Here is an 18,502-nt window from a genome sequence, read left to right as displayed (position 1 = left end):
CCTCTTAAACTTAAGTCTCAGGTGTTTCTCTAAAATGACTTGTAAAATAAAAACAAAAAAAAAAGGAATTCAAGTGAGCCAAATAATAAATTTAATTTTAATAACAAATTGGCAATAGTTTTTTTTATAATGATTATTTATTTATTATTATTTTATTTAAAAAATAAAATAAAAAATTAGTGTGGGGGGGGGGGGGGGGGGTGAGTATATTTGATAACATAGCTCTTGGAGAATCTTGATTAGAAATATTTTAAGATATATTTCAAGATATATTACTTCATAATAAAGTCTGTGACCTTTGATTATCTGAGTACACTTTGAGACATATTGTTGAGATCTCTGTTGATCTCATGAATGAATGATCTACAACTATTAGGGAAGTGCAGGAGAACAACTGAAAGAGATCTTATTTGCCATTTTCCTTTCCTACAGTAGCTTTTTTGTGTCTGATCCAAAATCAATCTTTCCACTGTATGACATATAAGCATATATAATGTCACTTTTCTACAATAATTACAGGATTAATTTAACACTTGTTTAGTGTTCCTAAGATACTAATGTACACAAATCAAGCTGTATTATAAGATGCCATGGCAACAGATTGGTTTCATTTAGATCTATAAATCTTTCATAAATCTTTCAGGTTGTATCTGGTGTGCAAAGTTCACAGTATCACAATTTGAAAAGTAAATGCATACACAGTTTGCATGCAGTTCTTTCCAGCCGAGTAACACGTATCTTCGCCACTCAAACAGGAGAAAGAATGCAATTAAAAATAGTTTTGCAGCTTGGAGACCCTCTAACAGCATCACCATGTCCAGATGTTTCGACAGTGTCACAAATTAACTTCCGCAAGAGTCTCAGCACCATTACTTATGCTGATTTACTGAAGTGAACTATAGGTTCATGTTCACACTATACACAAGTGTCAGTGAATAGTGTCTGTATTTGATTTTACAGCTATCTTTTGTTTACTCATATTTGATGATGTCCTATAGAACCCTGGTTGCACATGCTGTTAATAATTGCTTCATTTTATCACCTTATGTTTCTGTCAAGCTGTAACTGAATTGAAAACAGCAGACTGTTTCTGATTTACCCGGAATCTTCAAAAATCTTCTTTCAAGTTAGCTTCAAAACAGTACCAGGAACTGAAGAGGTTAACATGACCTGCTATGGGAACATGATGAAATGGTACAGTAGTCATATTCTGGAAGTCTTCTGAAAAAGATCATATAGTTACCGTGTTAGCTTATCAATGGAGGGCAAATTAGTTGACTAAGTGCGGTTAAAGTCAGCAAAAATATCCTAAATTCATTAAGCAACATTGATTAAGCTGTTAATGCAAGATTAGGAATAATAAAAAAAAAACAACTTTCACTTCCTTTTACAATGTAATTTGATATGTCTTTTGGGCTTGAGGGATCATTAACCCAAGTTTATTTGTGGTTGGTCCAAGATTACAGAAGACCTGACTTCTTATCAGTTACTGTCACTGACTGGAGCTACTTGGTTTCATCTTCCTGTTGGCAAAAGCTTCGGAGGATTTTCCAGCTGAACATCTCTTCTGACCGGCCTGACACCGGCTACATAGCTTTCTGAGCGCTATTTCTAAATCATGCTGGGTAGTAGAGGTCAAGTTGTGACATTCTCAGTATGGGACTATGTGGTGTTCGCCGGTTTGATCCTTTTTGCTGCCGGCATCGGCTTGTTCCAAGCCATCCGTGGACGCAAGGAGACCAGCAGTGATGAGTTTCTTCTGGGTGGCCGTCAGATGAACGCAGTGCCTGTGGCTTTGTCCCTCACGGCTAGTTTTATGTCAGGTATCACTGTTATCGGCACTCCTGCAGAGGCGTACATGTACGGCACAGCATTCTGGATCTTCGTCTTCTCCTATGCCATCATGTCCATCATCAGTGCTGAAATCTTCGTGCCTCTGTTTTACCGGCTGAGCATCACCAGCACATACGAGGTAAGAGGGCAACACCGGGCACAAGGGGTATGCATGAGGACAGAGGACAAAGACAAAACAACTGACCATTTGTGCTTGTGCTTGATAAAAAATCAATTGATGGAAAAACGAGGATCAGAGAGAGAGAGAAGGTTTAAAGGAAAGGTTATGTCAGGATAGTTTATTTATATGGGTTTATCGCTTCTGACATTGTACTGTATTTGACATTTTCATAGTTTTATTGTATAATCCAAAGTGCAAAAGCTATTGTCTGTTGCTGTCCATGACCGCTGTTCAAGATTTCTATTGACTTCAACTTAAAAAGTTAAGCTGCTGCTTTAAAATTTTAATTATCATTAAATAAGCTTTACAAGTCATTGTAGGTTAAATCATAACTTTACAAATGAAGTAGAATTTCGTAACTTATGTAAAAAAAAAATATATATATTTTGAAAATTATTTGAGAAAAATTTGTCTCCAAGACTAATTGACTACATAATTTTTTGCAACGTGGAAAAACAACAACCAAAAAATTATTTAAAATAAATCTAAATTGAAAAATAAATGAATAAATAAATAAATAAGTAAAACAGTAATAAAACAGTGAAATTAAAAGGTTTAGATAATATGACTTTCCAGCCACTGATTCTCATTATTAACCTTTAAAACAACAGATGTTAACAGTTAACAGTATGTAATAGCTCATCGTACAAACTGAGTTTTGTGTAATTATGTAAATTATATAAAGCAAATTTGTTGTTTCGTTTGCCAATAATTCATTGAAATGGTCACTTGTTTTCACAGTACTTGGAGATGCGTTTCAACAAGCTGCTACGAGTGATTGGAACCAGCATGTATATTGCTCAAACTGTAAGTTGGCTTTTAGCTTCTTGCATGACTTTATACATTAAAAAAATACTTTATACATAACTAAACACACAATTGCTTCATTGTCAATGTCTGTTGTGTCTATGCTTATTCCAAAACATAATGTGCCTAAGTGTTGAATATTTTGAAGAATTTAAGGTAAAAGAGATTATTGTCCAATCATCTAATGGGTGTTGTTATTTCTCACAGGCTTTATACACTGGCATGGTTATCTATGCTCCTGCACTCGCACTTAATCAGAGTAAGTGAATAATCTTCTGCACTTATTATTAAGTCTGCAATTTTACCCTTCAGAAATCATTCTAATATGCTGACTTTCTACCCAATACTTTTTTTTATTATTAACAATGTTGAAAACATATTTTTAAGAAAACTATGATTTTGTTTCTTCAGGATTCTTTGATCAAGTGAAAGTAAAAAAAAAAATATTTCCTGTCACTTTTGATTAATTTATTCTGAATAAAAGTATTATTAAACTTTTTGTGTTTCAACAAAAATCATGTTTTTGACCAAAATTATAAAGCAGCAGAACTGTTGACAACATTGATAATAATAAATGTTTCTTGAGCACCAAATTAGCATATTAGCATCATTTCTGAAGGATCATGTGACACTGAAGACTGGAGTAATGATGCTGGATATTAAGCTTTCATGACAGGAAAAAGTTAGCAAATTTTACTTAAATTTTAAAACCGAAAACTGTTGTACAAATATTTCACAATATTAGGGTATTTATCATCAAATAAATGCAGCCTTGGTGAGCAAAATATACTTTTTTTCAACAACATTTTAATGTTTTGAAAAATTTTCATATTACAAATGTTTGATGTTTTTTGTATATCAAATCAAATAAACATTACATGTAAATGCATAAGGGTATTTCTTCAATTAGAGGCCCCTTCCTGTCCCGAAGGATGATTTTAAGAAATGAAAACACATAAATATCTACAAGTAAGCTTTTCATGTTGCAGTCACTGGTCTGGATCTGTGGGGAGTGCTAGTGGCAACAGGGGCCGTCTGCATCATCTACTGTACCCTGGTCAGTAACATAATTCAGTTAAATTGCAATTTCACACACTGTTTAGGGTTGCAAAAAGGGGAAAGAAAAGTGTACTTTTGAATAAACCTCCATGAAAAATTAAATCAGACTGTGAAAAAAGCTCCACTTTTCATTAAGACTTGAAATCACCAACGTAACTGTGTTTTATATATTGTTCTTGGCCTTCTGGTGCTCATCTAAACTATGGTTCAGTCAAAAGGTCATCCTGCAATGTGTTTATCCATTTGTGTTTTTTGCTTACAGGGAGGGCTGAAGGCAGTGATATGGACCGATGTGTTCCAGATGATCATCATGTTGAGTGGGTTTGTGGCAATAATCGCTCGTGGAGCTGTGCTGCAGGGGGGACTGGGGAAGATCTGGAATGACAGCTACCATGGAGGACGTTTGGAAACATTCAGGTGAATAATTCTGGTCTAGAAAACTAGATCACATACAGCACTTTTAAAAAATTTGAGGTCATTAAGATTACATTTTTTATTAAATGTGTACTTTTGTTTAGCAAGGATGCATTAAATTGATCGACAGTGACAGTAAAGACATCAAAAATGCTGTTCTTTTGAGAACTTTCTGTTCATTAAAGAATCCTAGAAAATTAAATGCATCACAGTTCTTACAAAAATATTAAGCTGCACAACTATTTTCAACATTGATAATAATAAGAAATGAGCGGCAAATTAGAATGATTTCTGCAGGATCATGTGACACTGAAGACTGGAGTAATGATGCTGAAAATTCAGATTTGTATCACAGGAATAACCCTCTTGACCTCTTTGGCCATTTTTGACCGAAAAATTGTATAGCTTTATTGGAATGAGATGACACTTGGTGACTTTTGTTTCATTAGTTATGTGAACACACACAAAAAAAAAATTATGGACTTGACTTGGATATGTAAAGCCTGATATCTATCTAACCAAAAATATCTAAACCGCAATAAAAAAGTAGTCTTTAAGAATGTCCAGATATATATCTAAAGACAAAACCTAATAAAATGAAGAAATTATGTCTAAAAAGAATGAAATACATTAATTGAAAAATAATTATTCAATATATAAATTAAATATAAATTAATAAATAAAATATGTAATAAATAAATTAATATAAAAATATGTTAATTCGAATTGAAATAGCGAATTTAAATTGTATACATATTGCATAATATCTTGAAATGCCTTAAAACATTTTTTGAAACAAAACAATGAAAAAAGTATTGTACAAAAATGCTTTAAATTGATTTTCCTGAAAAACTAACATTTTACATTTCAAGGCTTCAGTCACTTTAGATTGCGAAGGAGCCAAGTGTGACTCGAAAAGGACCAGAGGGTTAAATTACATTTTAAAATATATTACTATAAAAATGTGTTGTTCTAAACTCAAATAATATTTCAAAATAGTACTGTTTTTTTTTACTGCAATTTTGATCAAATAAACACAGCCTTGTTAAGCATAAGAGACTTCTTTCAAAAATAAAAAAAATTCTTACTGACCACAAATTTTTGAATGGTGATGTACTGTTAAAGACAGACAACTTTAGATATATATTCTAACATCACTCTCAAATGTTTCTTCAGTTTTGATCCTGATCCTTTGAGACGTCATAGTTTTTGGACAATCGTTGTTGGCGGCAGTCTGATGTGGGCATCCATATACTCGATCAACCAATCACAGGTCCAGCGCTACATTTCCTGTAAGACAATGACTCAAGCGAAGCTGTGAGTATATACACTTTAAACATGAAGACTTTACTAATGCTCCTACAGTAAATACTGGTGCAAACCCTAAAGTGTTCTGTCAACATTTGCCCACACAGATCTCTGTATTTGAATATGGTGGGATTATGGGTCACTGTGAGTTTAGCCATGCTCTCGGGTCTCACCATGTACTCTATCTATAAAGACTGCGATCCTCTCACCAACAAAAATGTAGGAGCTTCAGACCAGGTAATACAAGTCCCAGTAGTGGCGTCTTAATCTTTACTCACAATGCTAACATTTAACCTGACCAAATATAACGTTCACCAGCTCCTTCCTTATCTGGTGATGGACATACTAGCAGACTTCCCTGGACTGCCTGGATTGTTTGTGGCTGCAGCTTACAGTGGAACATTAAGGTGAACAACAACTTCACCTTAATGTGTGTGTCAAGTCCACCCTGATCATTTTGGGAAAGGTTTTCTAACCAGGATCAAGGTCATCATTAGAAAAAGTTTTCTCTAACCAAGGGAAATTATGACAGAAGTGCTCTAAACAAAGCTGTATACATATACATATACACATACATATATAATAACCACACTATATATATATATATATATAAATGTTAATTTCAAAATTAGATTAGAATTTATCTTGACAGAAAGTGTGGGATCCTCTGATTTTAAGTCATGGTGTCACATTAAATCATAATTTTGTTGAAGACAGGTCAGGTTAGTTTTAGCTTCTGTGTCTGGTTTCAACAGTACGGTGTCGTCGAGTATCAACGCTCTGGTGGCTGTCACAGTGGAGGACTTCATGAAGCCAGCATGGCCCTGGCTGACAGAGAGACAGCTGTCCTGGATCAACATGGGCATGAGTGAGTTTCAGTGCAACAGCTTTACATAGGTTGAAGCAGGGGATGGTGGGGGATGATGGACAGACCTCTTAATGGTGTGCTGCTTATCTCTAGGTGTATTCTATGGAGCTGTATGCATCGGTATGGCTGGAGTTGCATCCTTGATGGGCAATATACTGCAGGTAAATCTATTCTATACACAAAGCCAACATTTTAAGTATAATACTGCAATAATGTTCATGAAAAACTAATGGTATTCAAAAAATATTTACAGTATCAAAGGCACCCTCTACTGATAACAGACTGTAATGTCATGCTATGACACCCTTCCTCCACAGGCAGCTTTGTCCATATTTGGTATGATCAGTGGACCTCTCTTGGGCCTTTATATGCTGGGCATATTCTTCCGCTGTGTGAACTCCACTGTAAGAGCTTATATCTTAATGTACTCATTACTATGTTTCAAGAGTCATTTTGTATATCTTTTAAAACAAACAAATAACCAAAGTCTCTTAAAAATGCAAGTGGGTGACAAATCATTTGTGGACAGGGTATTTTTCCAACAGCTTCAGTAACTAAAAAATGTTTACATCATTTTACATCCACACCATTAGGGTTTCAAGACCGCTGTCACATTAACAAAAGTACTTAATGCACTTTAAACCAAAATAAACTTTTAGATTTAAGATTTTATGTACCTCATATTCATCCAGATTAACTGTAATCCTACAGGGAGGTTTAGTTGGTTTGATTTCTGGCCTGACTATAACGTTATGGGTGGGAATTGGAGCTCAGGTGTATCCTCCTTTACCTGAGAAGACCCTTCGGCTTCCCTTGAGTGTGGAAGGATGTGTTGCACTGGACATGAATGAAACCACCACTATCACACCATTCAGCACAATCCTACAGACCACAACTCTACGGTAAGCAATCCTGTATTTGTATATATTTACACAACAATTCAAAAGGTTGGGGTTGGGGTCTTTTAGGCTCACCAAGTCTGCATTTATTTGATGGAAACACACTGTTGAAATTATGTTGAATTAACATTATTAAATGTTATTAAAATGTAAAATAATTTATTTCTGTGATATAAAAGCTGAATTTACACAGCCATCAATCCAGTATTCAGTGTCCTTCAGAAATCATTCTAATATGCTGATTTGCTACTCAATAAACATTTCTTATTATTATTAATGTTGAAAAATAAAGTACAATTATTCTTAATAGTTTTTGTGGAAATGTGGTACATTTTTAGGATTCTTTGCTGAATAGAAAATAAATATATATATTTAAATAAAAAAATATTTTGTAGCATTATAAATGTCTCTATTGTCATTTTTTATCAATTTAATGCAACATACTGACCTCAAAGCTAACTGTAACTTGTCTTGTGACATTCTTCAGGCCAAGACCAGTTTTGGCAGACAACTGGTATTCTTTGTCCTATCTGTACTTCTGCCCTGTGGGCATAATAGTGACCATGGTCACAGGACTAATAGTCAGTGCAATCTCAGGTAAGGTGACTCTTTTTCATCTTGTAAGTGAGCTAAACAGTCAGAGATTGAACCTAAACTCTGATTTATTTATTTATTTACTCTAGGAGGCTGTAAGCAGGAGAAAGCTCGACCTGAGCTCTTTATTGGAACATCAGATCTCATCTGCTTGGGATGCAGAAGCTCAGACTCAGAGGTGAGAGCTTTCATTACCAGTGCGACAGAAAAGGTACAATAAATAAATGAATACATTGAATTAGATCTATTGGTTTATCCAGGTCTGAAATAATGTTTCAGTTAAGATAATTATTATTATTATTAATTCTAACAACATGTAAAACTGCTTTGCATTCAATTTTTATTTCCCTTTTTAGGTGTCAGACATAATTGAGAAAGACCCAAAAAATATCCAGGGGCTGGAGAGTCCTGTTTTCAGTGACAATGAAATTGCACTGAGAGGGAAAGAGTACAAGGAGAAGATCACTAAGTTTTAGATGTGAAAAACAAACACATTTTTGGATATAGTGTAAATAGTAAATGATGACTGTATTTTTCTATGTTGAAATTAAGTGATGATGATACATTCAGTACTTTCAAACCTTTCCATAAGAGAAGCAAGAAATTAATGTTAAGCATGTATTTTTATTCCAGTAGGCTACATTATACTGTATATGGGCTGTTCTCATAAACTACATTAAAATTTAGCAATTTTTATTATCACGTTTTGTATTATTCACACAGGAATATTTAATAAAAGTAATTATTTTGAAAAAAAATTTGACAAATGTTTATGTGTGTAATAAAGTAACACTCAAATACCACTGAAATCAAACAAGTACATCAGAATGAAGGGTTACACACGGGTTAAACAATGGCTGAACACCTGCCTCCTCGATGCAGGTAAAGTTAGTCGGCCCCCTCTTCCTGTTTGTTTGACGTGAAGCTGAAACATAAATCTTCAGGGAGTGGAAAATGAATGGAGCTCGCAGCAGGTGGGGGAGTTTAATAACTGCTGCGAGCCACTTCCTGCTTTCACTACTAACGTTTGTTTCAGCTTACAGGTAGGTTCTGCTCTTGTTGTTCTAAATTAATACTGTTTTATACACTACAACAATTACAAAAACAAGAGGATGTAATAGGAGAATGAAAGCGAGATGAGAGAAAGAGACAGGAACCAAATTGGTTTCTTTTAAAAAAGGTCCATAATGTAGCTTTCTAACAATTTTGTATATTGGATGCAAATTACATGATATTGTCTGTGAAAACATTTCAATAATGGGAGGCTACTTTAATTAGGGAAAATCTGTGATGGGTGACATTTATAAAATGGGTTGTTGTTTGTTTAGCCTATGCAAAACCATGTGGCTCTTTGTTGTCTTTAGTTTCATCTCAGCGCCATTTTAGACATAATGCCTCATGTTCTTCTAAACTTTTTGTATGTGCTCTTTTAAACAAAGTATGCATTTCATTTTTAATCTACATAATAATAATTAAAATATCTAGTGCTAAAAAATGTATTTTGAGAAAGAAGAGAAAAATATTGTTTGAATAATAAAACACAAAGGAAGCCATGATGATACCTTTGTACCAGAAATAAATTTACTTAGCAAATAGAAACTTTGCAAGTGCCTAACAGGAAACCACATGTCAGCACACCATACAGGAAAAACACGCTGAATTAGGCTATGTGCTGTATGAAAGCGTATGTCGTATCTCTCGACCCGGAGTGACATGCTCTGTGTGTGTGTGTGTGTGTTTTTAAGGAGAAGGCAGTTGCCCCAGTTATGGGTGTGCTGACTCTTCAGCTTTTGGCATGTGGCCAGCTAATATTGTATTCGCTGGTCTTTAATAATATGATCGATGCACAACATACTGGTGAGTCATCCTCAAGCCTGAGTGCTACAAAAGCTCCACCTCTGAATGCAGCAGGAAACCACACAGAAAATGTCTCAAATTCATCAAGCTATTTAGCACAGCGTAATAGTACAGCAACTCAAAACAACATTACAACCCAAACAACCACTATTGTCTCCAATACTACTTTGGGACCCAACCAAAGCAATGTAACAGGATTAACAGGGCAGCCAAACACAACAGAAAATGCTCAGACAACCCAATCAGCCACATCCTCAGCGTTCAACATCAGTTCAACAGCTGTCACTTCTACAGACAACACTACAGTTGTGACCAAACCAACAGCAATTACTTCTACCACTGTAACTCAAAACAGCTTCACTTCTTTGAATAAATCTCAAGGTAGGTCTGAATGTATCTTTAATGATCTAAACCAAATAATGAAATGTTTCCCCTGCCTGACTATTCCTACTTCTATTTTAAAGCAGGTGATGGCCTGAATCATTCAGAGAAATCTCTGACCATTTTATTCAGTATTTTGCTTGGTGTAATAGTTCTGGTAGTTCTGGGGCACTTTGTGTACAAGTTCATCAGGAGCAAAGAGAGTAGTATCCAATATACTCACCGCCGTCTCCACAATGAAGATGCAGGTTAGGAAAACCTTATCTTATTAAAAAAATAAAGTTTATATGTCAGCTTATATATATATACACGTCTTGTTTATGATGTGTTTGCTAAGGTAACCATGATTAATAAAAACAATATATATATATCTTATCAACCACTCACAACACCTTAGAAATGGGTTAGAGTCTGGGTTAGTTGTCAGGCCATTTCCAACATCTTGCCATCAAGTCGTGCATGGGCAAGCACATTTAATCTGGTATATTTGTAGCAATAGCCAAAAAATACATTGTACAGATCAAAAATATTGATTTGCTTTTATGCCAAAAATCATGCGGATATTAAGTAAAGATAATATTCCATGAAGATATTTTGTAAATTTCCTACTTTAAATATATTAAAATGTAATTTTCTGATTAGTAATATGCATTGTTAAGAACTTAATTTGGTAACTTTAAAGGTGATTTTCTCAGTATTTAGATTTCTTCAGATTCCAAATTTTCAAATATTAATATTGTCCTATCTTTACAAACCATACATCAATGGAAAGCTCATTTATTCTGCTTTCAGAAGTTAACATGGATAATATTATTGACTGTAATTTCCTTTCACAGGGGAGCCATTTGCAGTGCCAGATGACACGCTGGTCATTTCAGGAGGACTCTATGACGGCCCTCAGATTTATAACCCCACCATGACAGTGCAGAACGAAGAATTCCAGATAGGCACACCTGGATTTTCTTCCAGACCCACTCAGTTCCGCTTGGAGTTTCTGAGAGAGGATCAAGACAGAGCAGACCCTGATACTTCCAGCTTTCAGACATTCCATGCACATGACCAAGAGTCTTAGGATCTCAGCAACAAACCTCTTTTTATTAGTATGTGTATATATATATAACTTTTTGAGCTGAAAATGTTATTTTTACTTGAGGTTTCTATGGAAAAAGTTTTAAAATAGTTACATCTTTTGAACTTTGTAATTGAACTTTTGAACTAATGAAATTTGTGAAGATAACAGAAAAACACAAACATAAATACAAATATTTGTTAAAAACAGAACTGAAAACAAAAATAACTGTACCAGGAAACTGTGTAATAATATATTCGTAAGCAATCAGAAGCTATTGTATTAAGAGTATATGTAAGGTTTCTAAAAGGATAATCACACATCTTTGATGCAAACACTTTTAAGCAAAGATTTTGTCAGTTTCTTTTTTTTTCTTCTTATCTGAATTGCTAACAGTGGTCCATCCAGCATCTCGCATTCTCTTGATTGCAGCCAATTTCAACACTGTTCCTGGAGACTTACATGGAAAAGAACTCTGTACCTGTACATAATTTGCACATGATGACTGTCAAAACAAGAACATTAAGGAATCATTTTGGTCAAAACTAGTCATATGTGATTTTTGTTTACCTTCTTGAACATGTCCAGACTCTCTGTGTCTAGGTCTTTCGGTTGCATAGGTTTCTTTGATTTAATAGGTTTTGGAGAGAAACTCTGCACAACAGATACAGGGGATTAAGAAAGAGTAGCACAAACCACAATTGTAAGAAATTAATTGTTGATTGCAAATAAAAATGCAGATCACTGTAAACTGTTTGTATATAGCACAATACCAATGGTATGTGAATAGTGTGAATAGATACAATTTACCAGTATGTCATTGCTGTCTGAGTTGTCTGATTTTGGATCCAGCTTCAGAATGTTTTCCTTCCAAGACCCCGTAATCTCAGATGTTGGTGGTGTGCGAATTCTGAATGACTGAAGCAGAAAATAAACTGACTCATATGAATGTTCAAGATGAATGATGAGTAGTGCAAACTGTTCAGGTTGCCTCCATACCTTAATTTGAGGTGTTGTTTTAGTCGTTTTGCTCCATAAGGGAGTATGAAGGACTTCATTCACTGTTTCCTTGAATCAGTGACAAAAAACATTATTAACAAATGTTAGATGATAGAAATAAAGAATAAGAATCCACAAAATGGTCAAAAAACAAACAAACAAACAAAAAAACCTACAGCAGGAGTGTTACATGTATTTCTTGATGGTTTATTTTCATCCTCATTTAAAAGTGTATACTCAGGCTTCTTAGCGGTGTCAGCTCTTTGAGTTTTAGAGATCTTGTTTCTTCCTTTCTTAGGTTTGATTTCAGGTCCCTAAAACAATATTTTTTATACTGCAGAGTTCACTTTAAATTGACATGTATGCTTATGGTATCTCAATTGACAAGATACAATACCTGTTGAAGTGTGTCTTTTTCAAGAGATAAAAGTGGTGTTCTTAAGGCCACCTTCTCTCCTTTGAGCTTTTCAAGTTGTTGTCTAAGATCATAATTTTCCACTTGCAGGTGGGACAGCTCCAGTTCCTAAATGTAATGATTATTTGGTTTTTAGCAGAGTTTTGTTTACCCCCCCCCCCAAAAAAAAAACAAAAAACAAAACAAAAAACAAAACAAAACAAAAAAAACATTATATTACCTAGAGCGATAAGGTGTCACTAAAGTAATCTTTGGTTAAATGTCTCAAGGAAACAATGGTAACTCAAGATGAATTAATTTAGAAATCCATCTTTTGGACCAAAGTCTCTTTTATTACCATCTCAGGCATCTAATGACAAACTGTTTTGCTGGGTATGATATTTAATGCAAACAATGGATTGCAAGATATAATTACCAGTGATGCTTTGCCTGCATTGACTTCAGCCTCTCTCATTCGTTTTTCACTTAGCTCTGCATCTTTTTCTTCCAGCATTTTGTCATACTCATTCTACCAAGAAAATAACAACATTAAAATGAATGAAAAAGTGCTCAGAAGAAACTGAAAATATTTGATGATTTGATAACAACCTTGTGCCTTTCCATTAAAGCAACCATGTCTGATATCTTCTGCTGGCATTTAATTTCTGTGACATCTTTACTCTTCAGTGCCTCCATGGCCGTTTCCTTCAGTTTCTGCATCTACAACCCCCCATCCCAAAAATCACAATGAATTATTTGTGGCAGGTCTTCTTTTTTTAGTTGTTGCATTTTAATGAAAAAACAAAGCAAACAAACTAATAAAAAAAAAAAAAAACATAATCACCTCAAGGTTGAGTTGATCCTCTGAAGTTGATTTATCTTCAAGATCAGAGCTCATTTTCTGATGCTCCTCCTTGTAATGTTTCTTTATACTTTCCAAATCTTCTTTCAATGTAGTAATCTATGAGTAACATGCCAAAAACAGTATATGACCAAGTAAATGTAAGTACAAATACATATATTTACTCAATAAAAACTTAGTAGAAAGCAATTTATATGCATGCTTAATTCCTCTAAAGAAACATAAATGACTATTACTATCACAAATTAAATGAATTTTAGCAAACATCACAAAGGGCCCGTTTCATTCTGACTTTAAACAAAGTTTTTATAACATTATTCTAGCATTTAGAAAGTAATAGTAATGATGAAATACCTCTTTTAGACATTCCTCGTAAGCTTTAGTTTTGGTCTCTAGTTTTGTTTTAATGTTTGTTAGCTATAGGAAAAACAGAACATAATCAATTTAAAAAATGTGTTCAAGCACAATAATGAATAGTGCATACTGTATGTACTGTATGCCACAATATGATTTTATTTTTATCGTTTGACCTTTGACTCCAGTGCTTTGATTTGTTTCTCTTTTGTCAGAAGTTCCCGCTTTGTTGTTTTGCCCTGTTGGGGTGATTTAACATGAGTTATGTTTAGATATAGGAGATGATAAACCTCAACAAACGGAAATAAAAAATCTGTATAATAAAGAGAACGCACACTCTCTTTCAGTTGCTGTTGAACATTCTTACTCTCATCATCCTGCCCAGCAATTTTTGCAGATAAATTATCCACTTGCTCCCTAGAATATAAAAGTGCAAAATTAAGACAAACTAAAATTATAAATAAACCCAAATTATCTCCTTTTATCTTACTGAAGTTGTTGTTTCTCTTTCTCAAGTCTCTCTATTTCTGTCTTCTTTCTTTCTGCATTTGCATTGCTTTCCTGTAAAAAAAAAATAAACCACAAAATACAGCATTTGAGGATCTCTTTTTTATATTTACAACATATAGAGGCTTGATTTAATTAACAAACCATGAGATGAGACTGAAGGACTTTCTTCTCTAAAGCACCACTATCAACCTGTTGCTGAATGGTATCCTTCAGCATCTGCAGGTCATTAAACTTCAATATCAACTCCTCATATTCTTCCCTTCAAGGAAAATAAAAGACCCATTAGATATTAAACAGACTGCAATGATACAACTGCAGAATAGCCAAAAATACTTAATTTGATGACATGTAAATGAACAGTACAATTTTTTCTTACAAATTATTTTTTCTATACAAAAATCGTGTGTACAAACTTGAAATACACATTTGCAAAATTCAAAGAAAGATTATCTCCCTTCCACATCTACCTATACCTACAGTAGACTATCTGTACAGTATGTGAAACCATAACCAATAAATTGGAGGAGTAAGTTGGCTGCACCCAATTACATGTTGTTTTCAACATTCTAGATTCAAATTTAGAGATTAATGGTATAATACAAGACAGGTCATGATTTATCGTACTTCTGCTGCTTTAAGTCCCTCTCCAATCTTTCTACTTCTTTTGATGATTTACAGCTGCTCTCCAAAGCTCCAGACAGTTGTGCCTCCATCTCTTGTAATTTAGCCTGGATGAAAGATGTACAGATTCAGTTTGAGAATTTGTGTTATTCAATCAGGTTCCATAATATTATTAAACTCAAATAAATACATATGCTGTGTAATGACCTCCTTTAATGCAACTTCCTTCTGCAGCTTTTCATTGTCAAGTCTAGCTTTTGTCTGGGCTTCCTTCATGTTTTCATTTTCTGTGATGACACTTTCTATTTCATCCTGAGGGGGTGAATTTTAGGCACAGTATAAGGAACATGAAGCAATGATATTAATGTGAATGAATTTTGCTATGTCTGACCTTCTCCTCACCTTCAAATGATTTGCTTCACTTTTTTTCTCCTCAAGTGAAGCAATAAGCTGGAGCATCTCCCCCTCCCTTGTCTTTATCTCTTCCTTTGTAGACCAAAGTGAGTTTGTCTTTTCATTCTATAATAGAAACGCTGTGAGCTAGGTTTCACAAATGCAAAATCAGAGAACATGAATGCTTAAATAGAGGGAAAATACATACCAGCTCATCTCTGAGTATCTGTATTTGCTTGCTATGGTTCTCCTTCTGCCCCCTGATAACTTCTATATGAAGATAGTTTAACCATTTTAGAATGGTACAAAGCATGCAATGATATCATTATTCATTAACATACAGTCTTAACACACCTAACTCTGTGTTTTTGTCACTAAGTTCATTCACACATAAGGTTATCTTTGTCTCAAGGTCTTGTGCCCTGGGAAAACAAAGGGATACATTCAACAGTGGATACAAATACATGTTAAATTTCTTTACCTTTGCTACTGGTTTGAGATTTACGAAACATTTTGTTCGGTCTTGTACTGATATAGCCTCTTTAACATACCTTTGTATCTCAGATGTCAGTGAGGACTGCAAAGAATTAACTGTCAGCTGAATCTCTGAAAGTTGGTTTGACTGTTGCTCTTTGATGTTGTTTAGTTTTTGTAGTTCATCATCTTTCTCTTGGAGAACTTTCTCATGGTTATCTTTGCTTTGCTCCAGTTTGTAAGTAAGGGCTCTCTGGTTTTCCTGTACAGTGTAAATTGCAATCGGTGCATCTCTAAAATTAATTATTTTAATCTATATCCTTACAAGTACAAAATATCTGTGATAAAGGTCTTCCATAAGGACAAACCTCAATCTCCCATTTGAGTTGCTCTGTCACCTTGAGTTTCTCCTCAAGTGCCTCCCGGTCCTGTGTAACACTTTGAAGTAATTTCTGATGTTTCCCTTAAAACAATAAAAGTCAAGTTAAATTACTTTTTGAAAAAAAAAAAAAATCAAGAAAAAGACTCAAATATTTAATGGATTCTTACTTTCTGACTCCTCTATTACACTGCAGCTTTGCTGTGCCTCTTTGAGTTTTAGTGAAACATCTTTGAGATTGCTTTCTTTTTCTTGGAGTTTTTCTTGAAGCATAGCAACCTCAACAAGTAAAAGTCAAGGAACATGAAACACGTGTTTTAGTTACAACATGAACACTAAGATTACTGGTATTACTGTAAGCAAGATCTTCAAAATCAAGATTACTCAAGTAAATGCTGCCCCCTTCAGGCTGAATGAGTTATTTGTAAGGCTCATGACCAAAGGCACTGACCTCATTCTCCTTCACATGGCATTCACTCTCCAACTTCACTTTAAGATCCTCAAACTGTGTAAGACATTCTCTTACTGTAGGTTGGTAACAAAACAATGTTAAAATGATTTTTCAATGTGTCGTTGTGTCAACTACACTATATGCTTCAAATTCAATTAGTTAAAAAATAATAAAAAAAATTAATAGAAAATTAGCACATTTCAACATTTCCTGCTGATCAGCCTCTGCCTGTTTCCGAAGACCTTCAAATGCTGCCACCATCCTCTGCAAATGAACAAATTAAAGTGTCATGAAAAGGATTGTCTATTTGGCCTATTGCCAACTCTTCATCCATCCTAAAGAAAGAAAGAAAGAAAGAAATTATATAGTTACCTGAATATTCTCACTGTTCTGAATGAACATATCATGAGTTTCTTCCCGTTCAGCCTCAACTATTCAGACAAAAAAAAAAAAAAAAAAAAAAAAAAACCTTGATTGTCCTCTATTAATTGACAATGAATTATTATATTGTTATACTATATGACATATTATAATGTTCTCTCACACTTACACAGATTAATTTTCTCAGCAGATCTCTCAAATGTGTCCTTTAGTATGTTGCACAAATTTCTGGTTGCATTGCTTCTGCATAATAAAGAATACAATCATTTATTACATAATTTCATGTAATATGTGCTTATAGAAAATTACCCTTGCGATACGTACTTATTTCTAAGGTCTTCATTCTCATTCAGCTGATCCTCTAATTTCATGCTCAGACCTTCATTTGCAAACTGCAATGGACATAATTCATAAATCTTTCTTTACTGAAGTGGACAAAAAAAATTATAAAAACAAATACAATACCTGCAAATGTGATTACCTGAAGCTCTTGAATAGCTTTGCGCTGTGTCTCAATGATTTTTCTGTTCTCCTGAAGCTTTCTGTCCTTTTGTGAAATCTCAGAATCTATTTTGAACTTCCACATTTTGATTTTCTCAGCTTCATCAAGCAATCTGCAGTAGAGCTGGCTGGATCTTAATGATGTCTGTAATGCAAAAGCATAACAGCCATTAAACTGCTTAGATTTATTTACATTATGCATTGCACTGAATTCATAATGTGGACCTTAAACCATTATAGATTACAAAAATAAACGAATAATCAGCTAAGCAATAAACTACATCAGAAAACGAATTAAGCATTAAATCTGACCTCCTCCTTTTCCATTGGCATGACTGCAGCCTTCTTCATACCTTCTGTATGAACAAAGTACGTTATCAGGATTAATGTATTTGTTACATTAAAACCCTATTCATTACAGCACACTTTTCATAGACTAACGTATACATTTTTACCAGTTCTTGATGTCTTCGTAGGAAGCACCATTTTTGATGGGAACGGCAGGCTTCTATCCATATCTGAACACTTGTTATAACGCTACAAACAAAATACACGTAACGTTACGTTATCATGCTACAATTAACGTTACGTTATATGTTCAAACACCAGTTTCAGCAGCCAAGGGTCAAATAGAAACATTATAACACAAACAGAGAATTTACAAGTTGACCAACCTGGTTTGAAGGAGAAAAAACTGAGTTTTCTTCAAACAAGCCTGTTTCCTGAGGCTTCACTGCCGAAATTTGATTCAAATTAGCTCTTGGGGGCACCAGCAGTTTGAAGTTGAATGGTTTCTCCATTCTGTGGAGTCAAACGAAATATATAACTGGAAAAATCATAAGAACTGTATACCGAGTTGGTTGTATTGTTGAGTTTTTCCCCCCTACGTTAATGTTAGCTGAGAAACGTTAAG

General features: G+C 34.3%; 3 protein-coding genes across 5 annotated transcripts; 2 read left to right on the top strand and 1 right to left on the bottom strand.

Moving 5' to 3' along the window:
• Positions 1–1,470: 1,470 nt before the first annotated feature.
• Positions 1,471–8,662, top strand: LOC128015916 (sodium-coupled monocarboxylate transporter 1). Of its 2 annotated transcripts, none has more exons than XM_052600165.1 (15): positions 1,471–1,972; positions 2,756–2,821; positions 3,029–3,080; positions 3,811–3,878; positions 4,143–4,297; positions 5,471–5,611; positions 5,710–5,839; positions 5,921–6,009; positions 6,358–6,470; positions 6,564–6,631; positions 6,788–6,874; positions 7,182–7,372; positions 7,857–7,966; positions 8,053–8,174; positions 8,320–8,662. In XM_052600165.1, the coding sequence occupies exons 1-15, from the start codon at positions 1,619–1,621 to the stop codon at positions 8,437–8,439; spliced, it is 1,866 nt and encodes a 621-aa protein (XP_052456125.1). In that variant the 5' UTR covers positions 1,471–1,618; the 3' UTR covers positions 8,440–8,662. The 2 variants fall into 2 exon arrangements, with proteins under 2 accessions (XP_052456125.1, XP_052456126.1); XM_052600166.1 differs by having other exon boundaries at positions 1,472–1,972; positions 8,053–8,141.
• A 136-nt stretch (positions 8,663–8,798) lies between these two features.
• LOC128015918 (uncharacterized) lies at positions 8,799–12,085 on the top strand. Of its 2 annotated transcripts, XM_052600168.1 has the most exons (4): positions 8,799–9,006; positions 9,709–10,201; positions 10,285–10,449; positions 11,038–12,085. In XM_052600168.1, exons 2-4 carry the CDS (start codon positions 9,730–9,732, stop codon positions 11,271–11,273), a joined length of 873 nt encoding a protein of 290 aa, XP_052456128.1. In that variant the 5' UTR covers positions 8,799–9,006; positions 9,709–9,729; the 3' UTR covers positions 11,274–12,085. The 2 variants fall into 2 exon arrangements, with proteins under 2 accessions (XP_052456128.1, XP_052456129.1); XM_052600169.1 differs by having other exon boundaries at positions 8,799–10,201; positions 10,288–10,449.
• LOC128015919 (synaptonemal complex protein 1-like) lies at positions 11,611–18,487 on the bottom strand. Its single transcript, XM_052600170.1, has 31 exons — positions 18,264–18,487; positions 18,045–18,126; positions 17,902–17,945; positions 17,570–17,734; positions 17,413–17,480; positions 17,258–17,331; positions 17,080–17,138; positions 16,905–16,971; positions 16,708–16,781; positions 16,427–16,535; positions 16,246–16,340; positions 15,955–16,139; positions 15,758–15,825; positions 15,612–15,673; positions 15,413–15,529; positions 15,218–15,322; positions 15,014–15,117; positions 14,531–14,648; positions 14,370–14,440; positions 14,215–14,296; positions 14,056–14,118; positions 13,880–13,942; positions 13,508–13,624; positions 13,273–13,383; positions 13,100–13,192; positions 12,667–12,792; positions 12,446–12,583; positions 12,270–12,338; positions 12,081–12,188; positions 11,841–11,924; positions 11,611–11,751 (listed from the first exon to the last, which is right to left on the bottom strand). Exons 1-31 carry the CDS (start codon positions 18,387–18,389, stop codon positions 11,611–11,613), a joined length of 2,988 nt encoding a protein of 995 aa, XP_052456130.1. The 5' UTR covers positions 18,390–18,487.
• Between the last annotated feature and the right edge of the window lie 15 nt (positions 18,488–18,502).

This window comes from Carassius gibelio, chromosome A6 (genome assembly GCF_023724105.1).
Source record: "Carassius gibelio isolate Cgi1373 ecotype wild population from Czech Republic chromosome A6, carGib1.2-hapl.c, whole genome shotgun sequence".
In the NCBI taxonomy this organism is placed as follows: Eukaryota; Metazoa; Chordata; class Actinopteri; order Cypriniformes; family Cyprinidae; genus Carassius; species Carassius gibelio.
This window is presented reverse-complemented; position numbering and strand designations above follow the sequence as displayed.

Coding starts and splice junctions, on each gene's coding strand:
- LOC128015916 (XM_052600165.1), top strand. CDS start 1,619: ATGCTGGGTAGTAGAGGTCAAGTTGTGACATTCTCAGTATGGGACTAT. Junction 5,612..5,709: donor ACAATGACTCAAGCGAAGCT/GTGAGTATATAC, acceptor TTGCCCACACAG/ATCTCTGTATTTGAATATGG. Junction 8,175..8,319: donor TTACCAGTGCGACAGAAAAG/GTACAATAAATA, acceptor TTCCCTTTTTAG/GTGTCAGACATAATTGAGAA.
- LOC128015918 (XM_052600168.1), top strand. CDS start 9,730: ATGGGTGTGCTGACTCTTCAGCTTTTGGCATGTGGCCAGCTAATATTG. Junction 10,202..10,284: donor TTCTTTGAATAAATCTCAAG/GTAGGTCTGAAT, acceptor TCTATTTTAAAG/CAGGTGATGGCCTGAATCAT. Junction 10,450..11,037: donor TCTCCACAATGAAGATGCAG/GTTAGGAAAACC, acceptor TTCCTTTCACAG/GGGAGCCATTTGCAGTGCCA.
- LOC128015919 (XM_052600170.1), bottom strand. CDS start 18,389: ATGGAGAAACCATTCAACTTCAAACTGCTGGTGCCCCCAAGAGCTAAT. Junction 16,972..17,079: donor AGAACAGTGAGAATATTCAG/GTAACTATATAA, acceptor GTTCATTTGCAG/AGGATGGTGGCAGCATTTGA. Junction 14,649..15,013: donor AGGGACTTAAAGCAGCAGAA/GTACGATAAATC, acceptor TTTTCCTTGAAG/GGAAGAATATGAGGAGTTGA.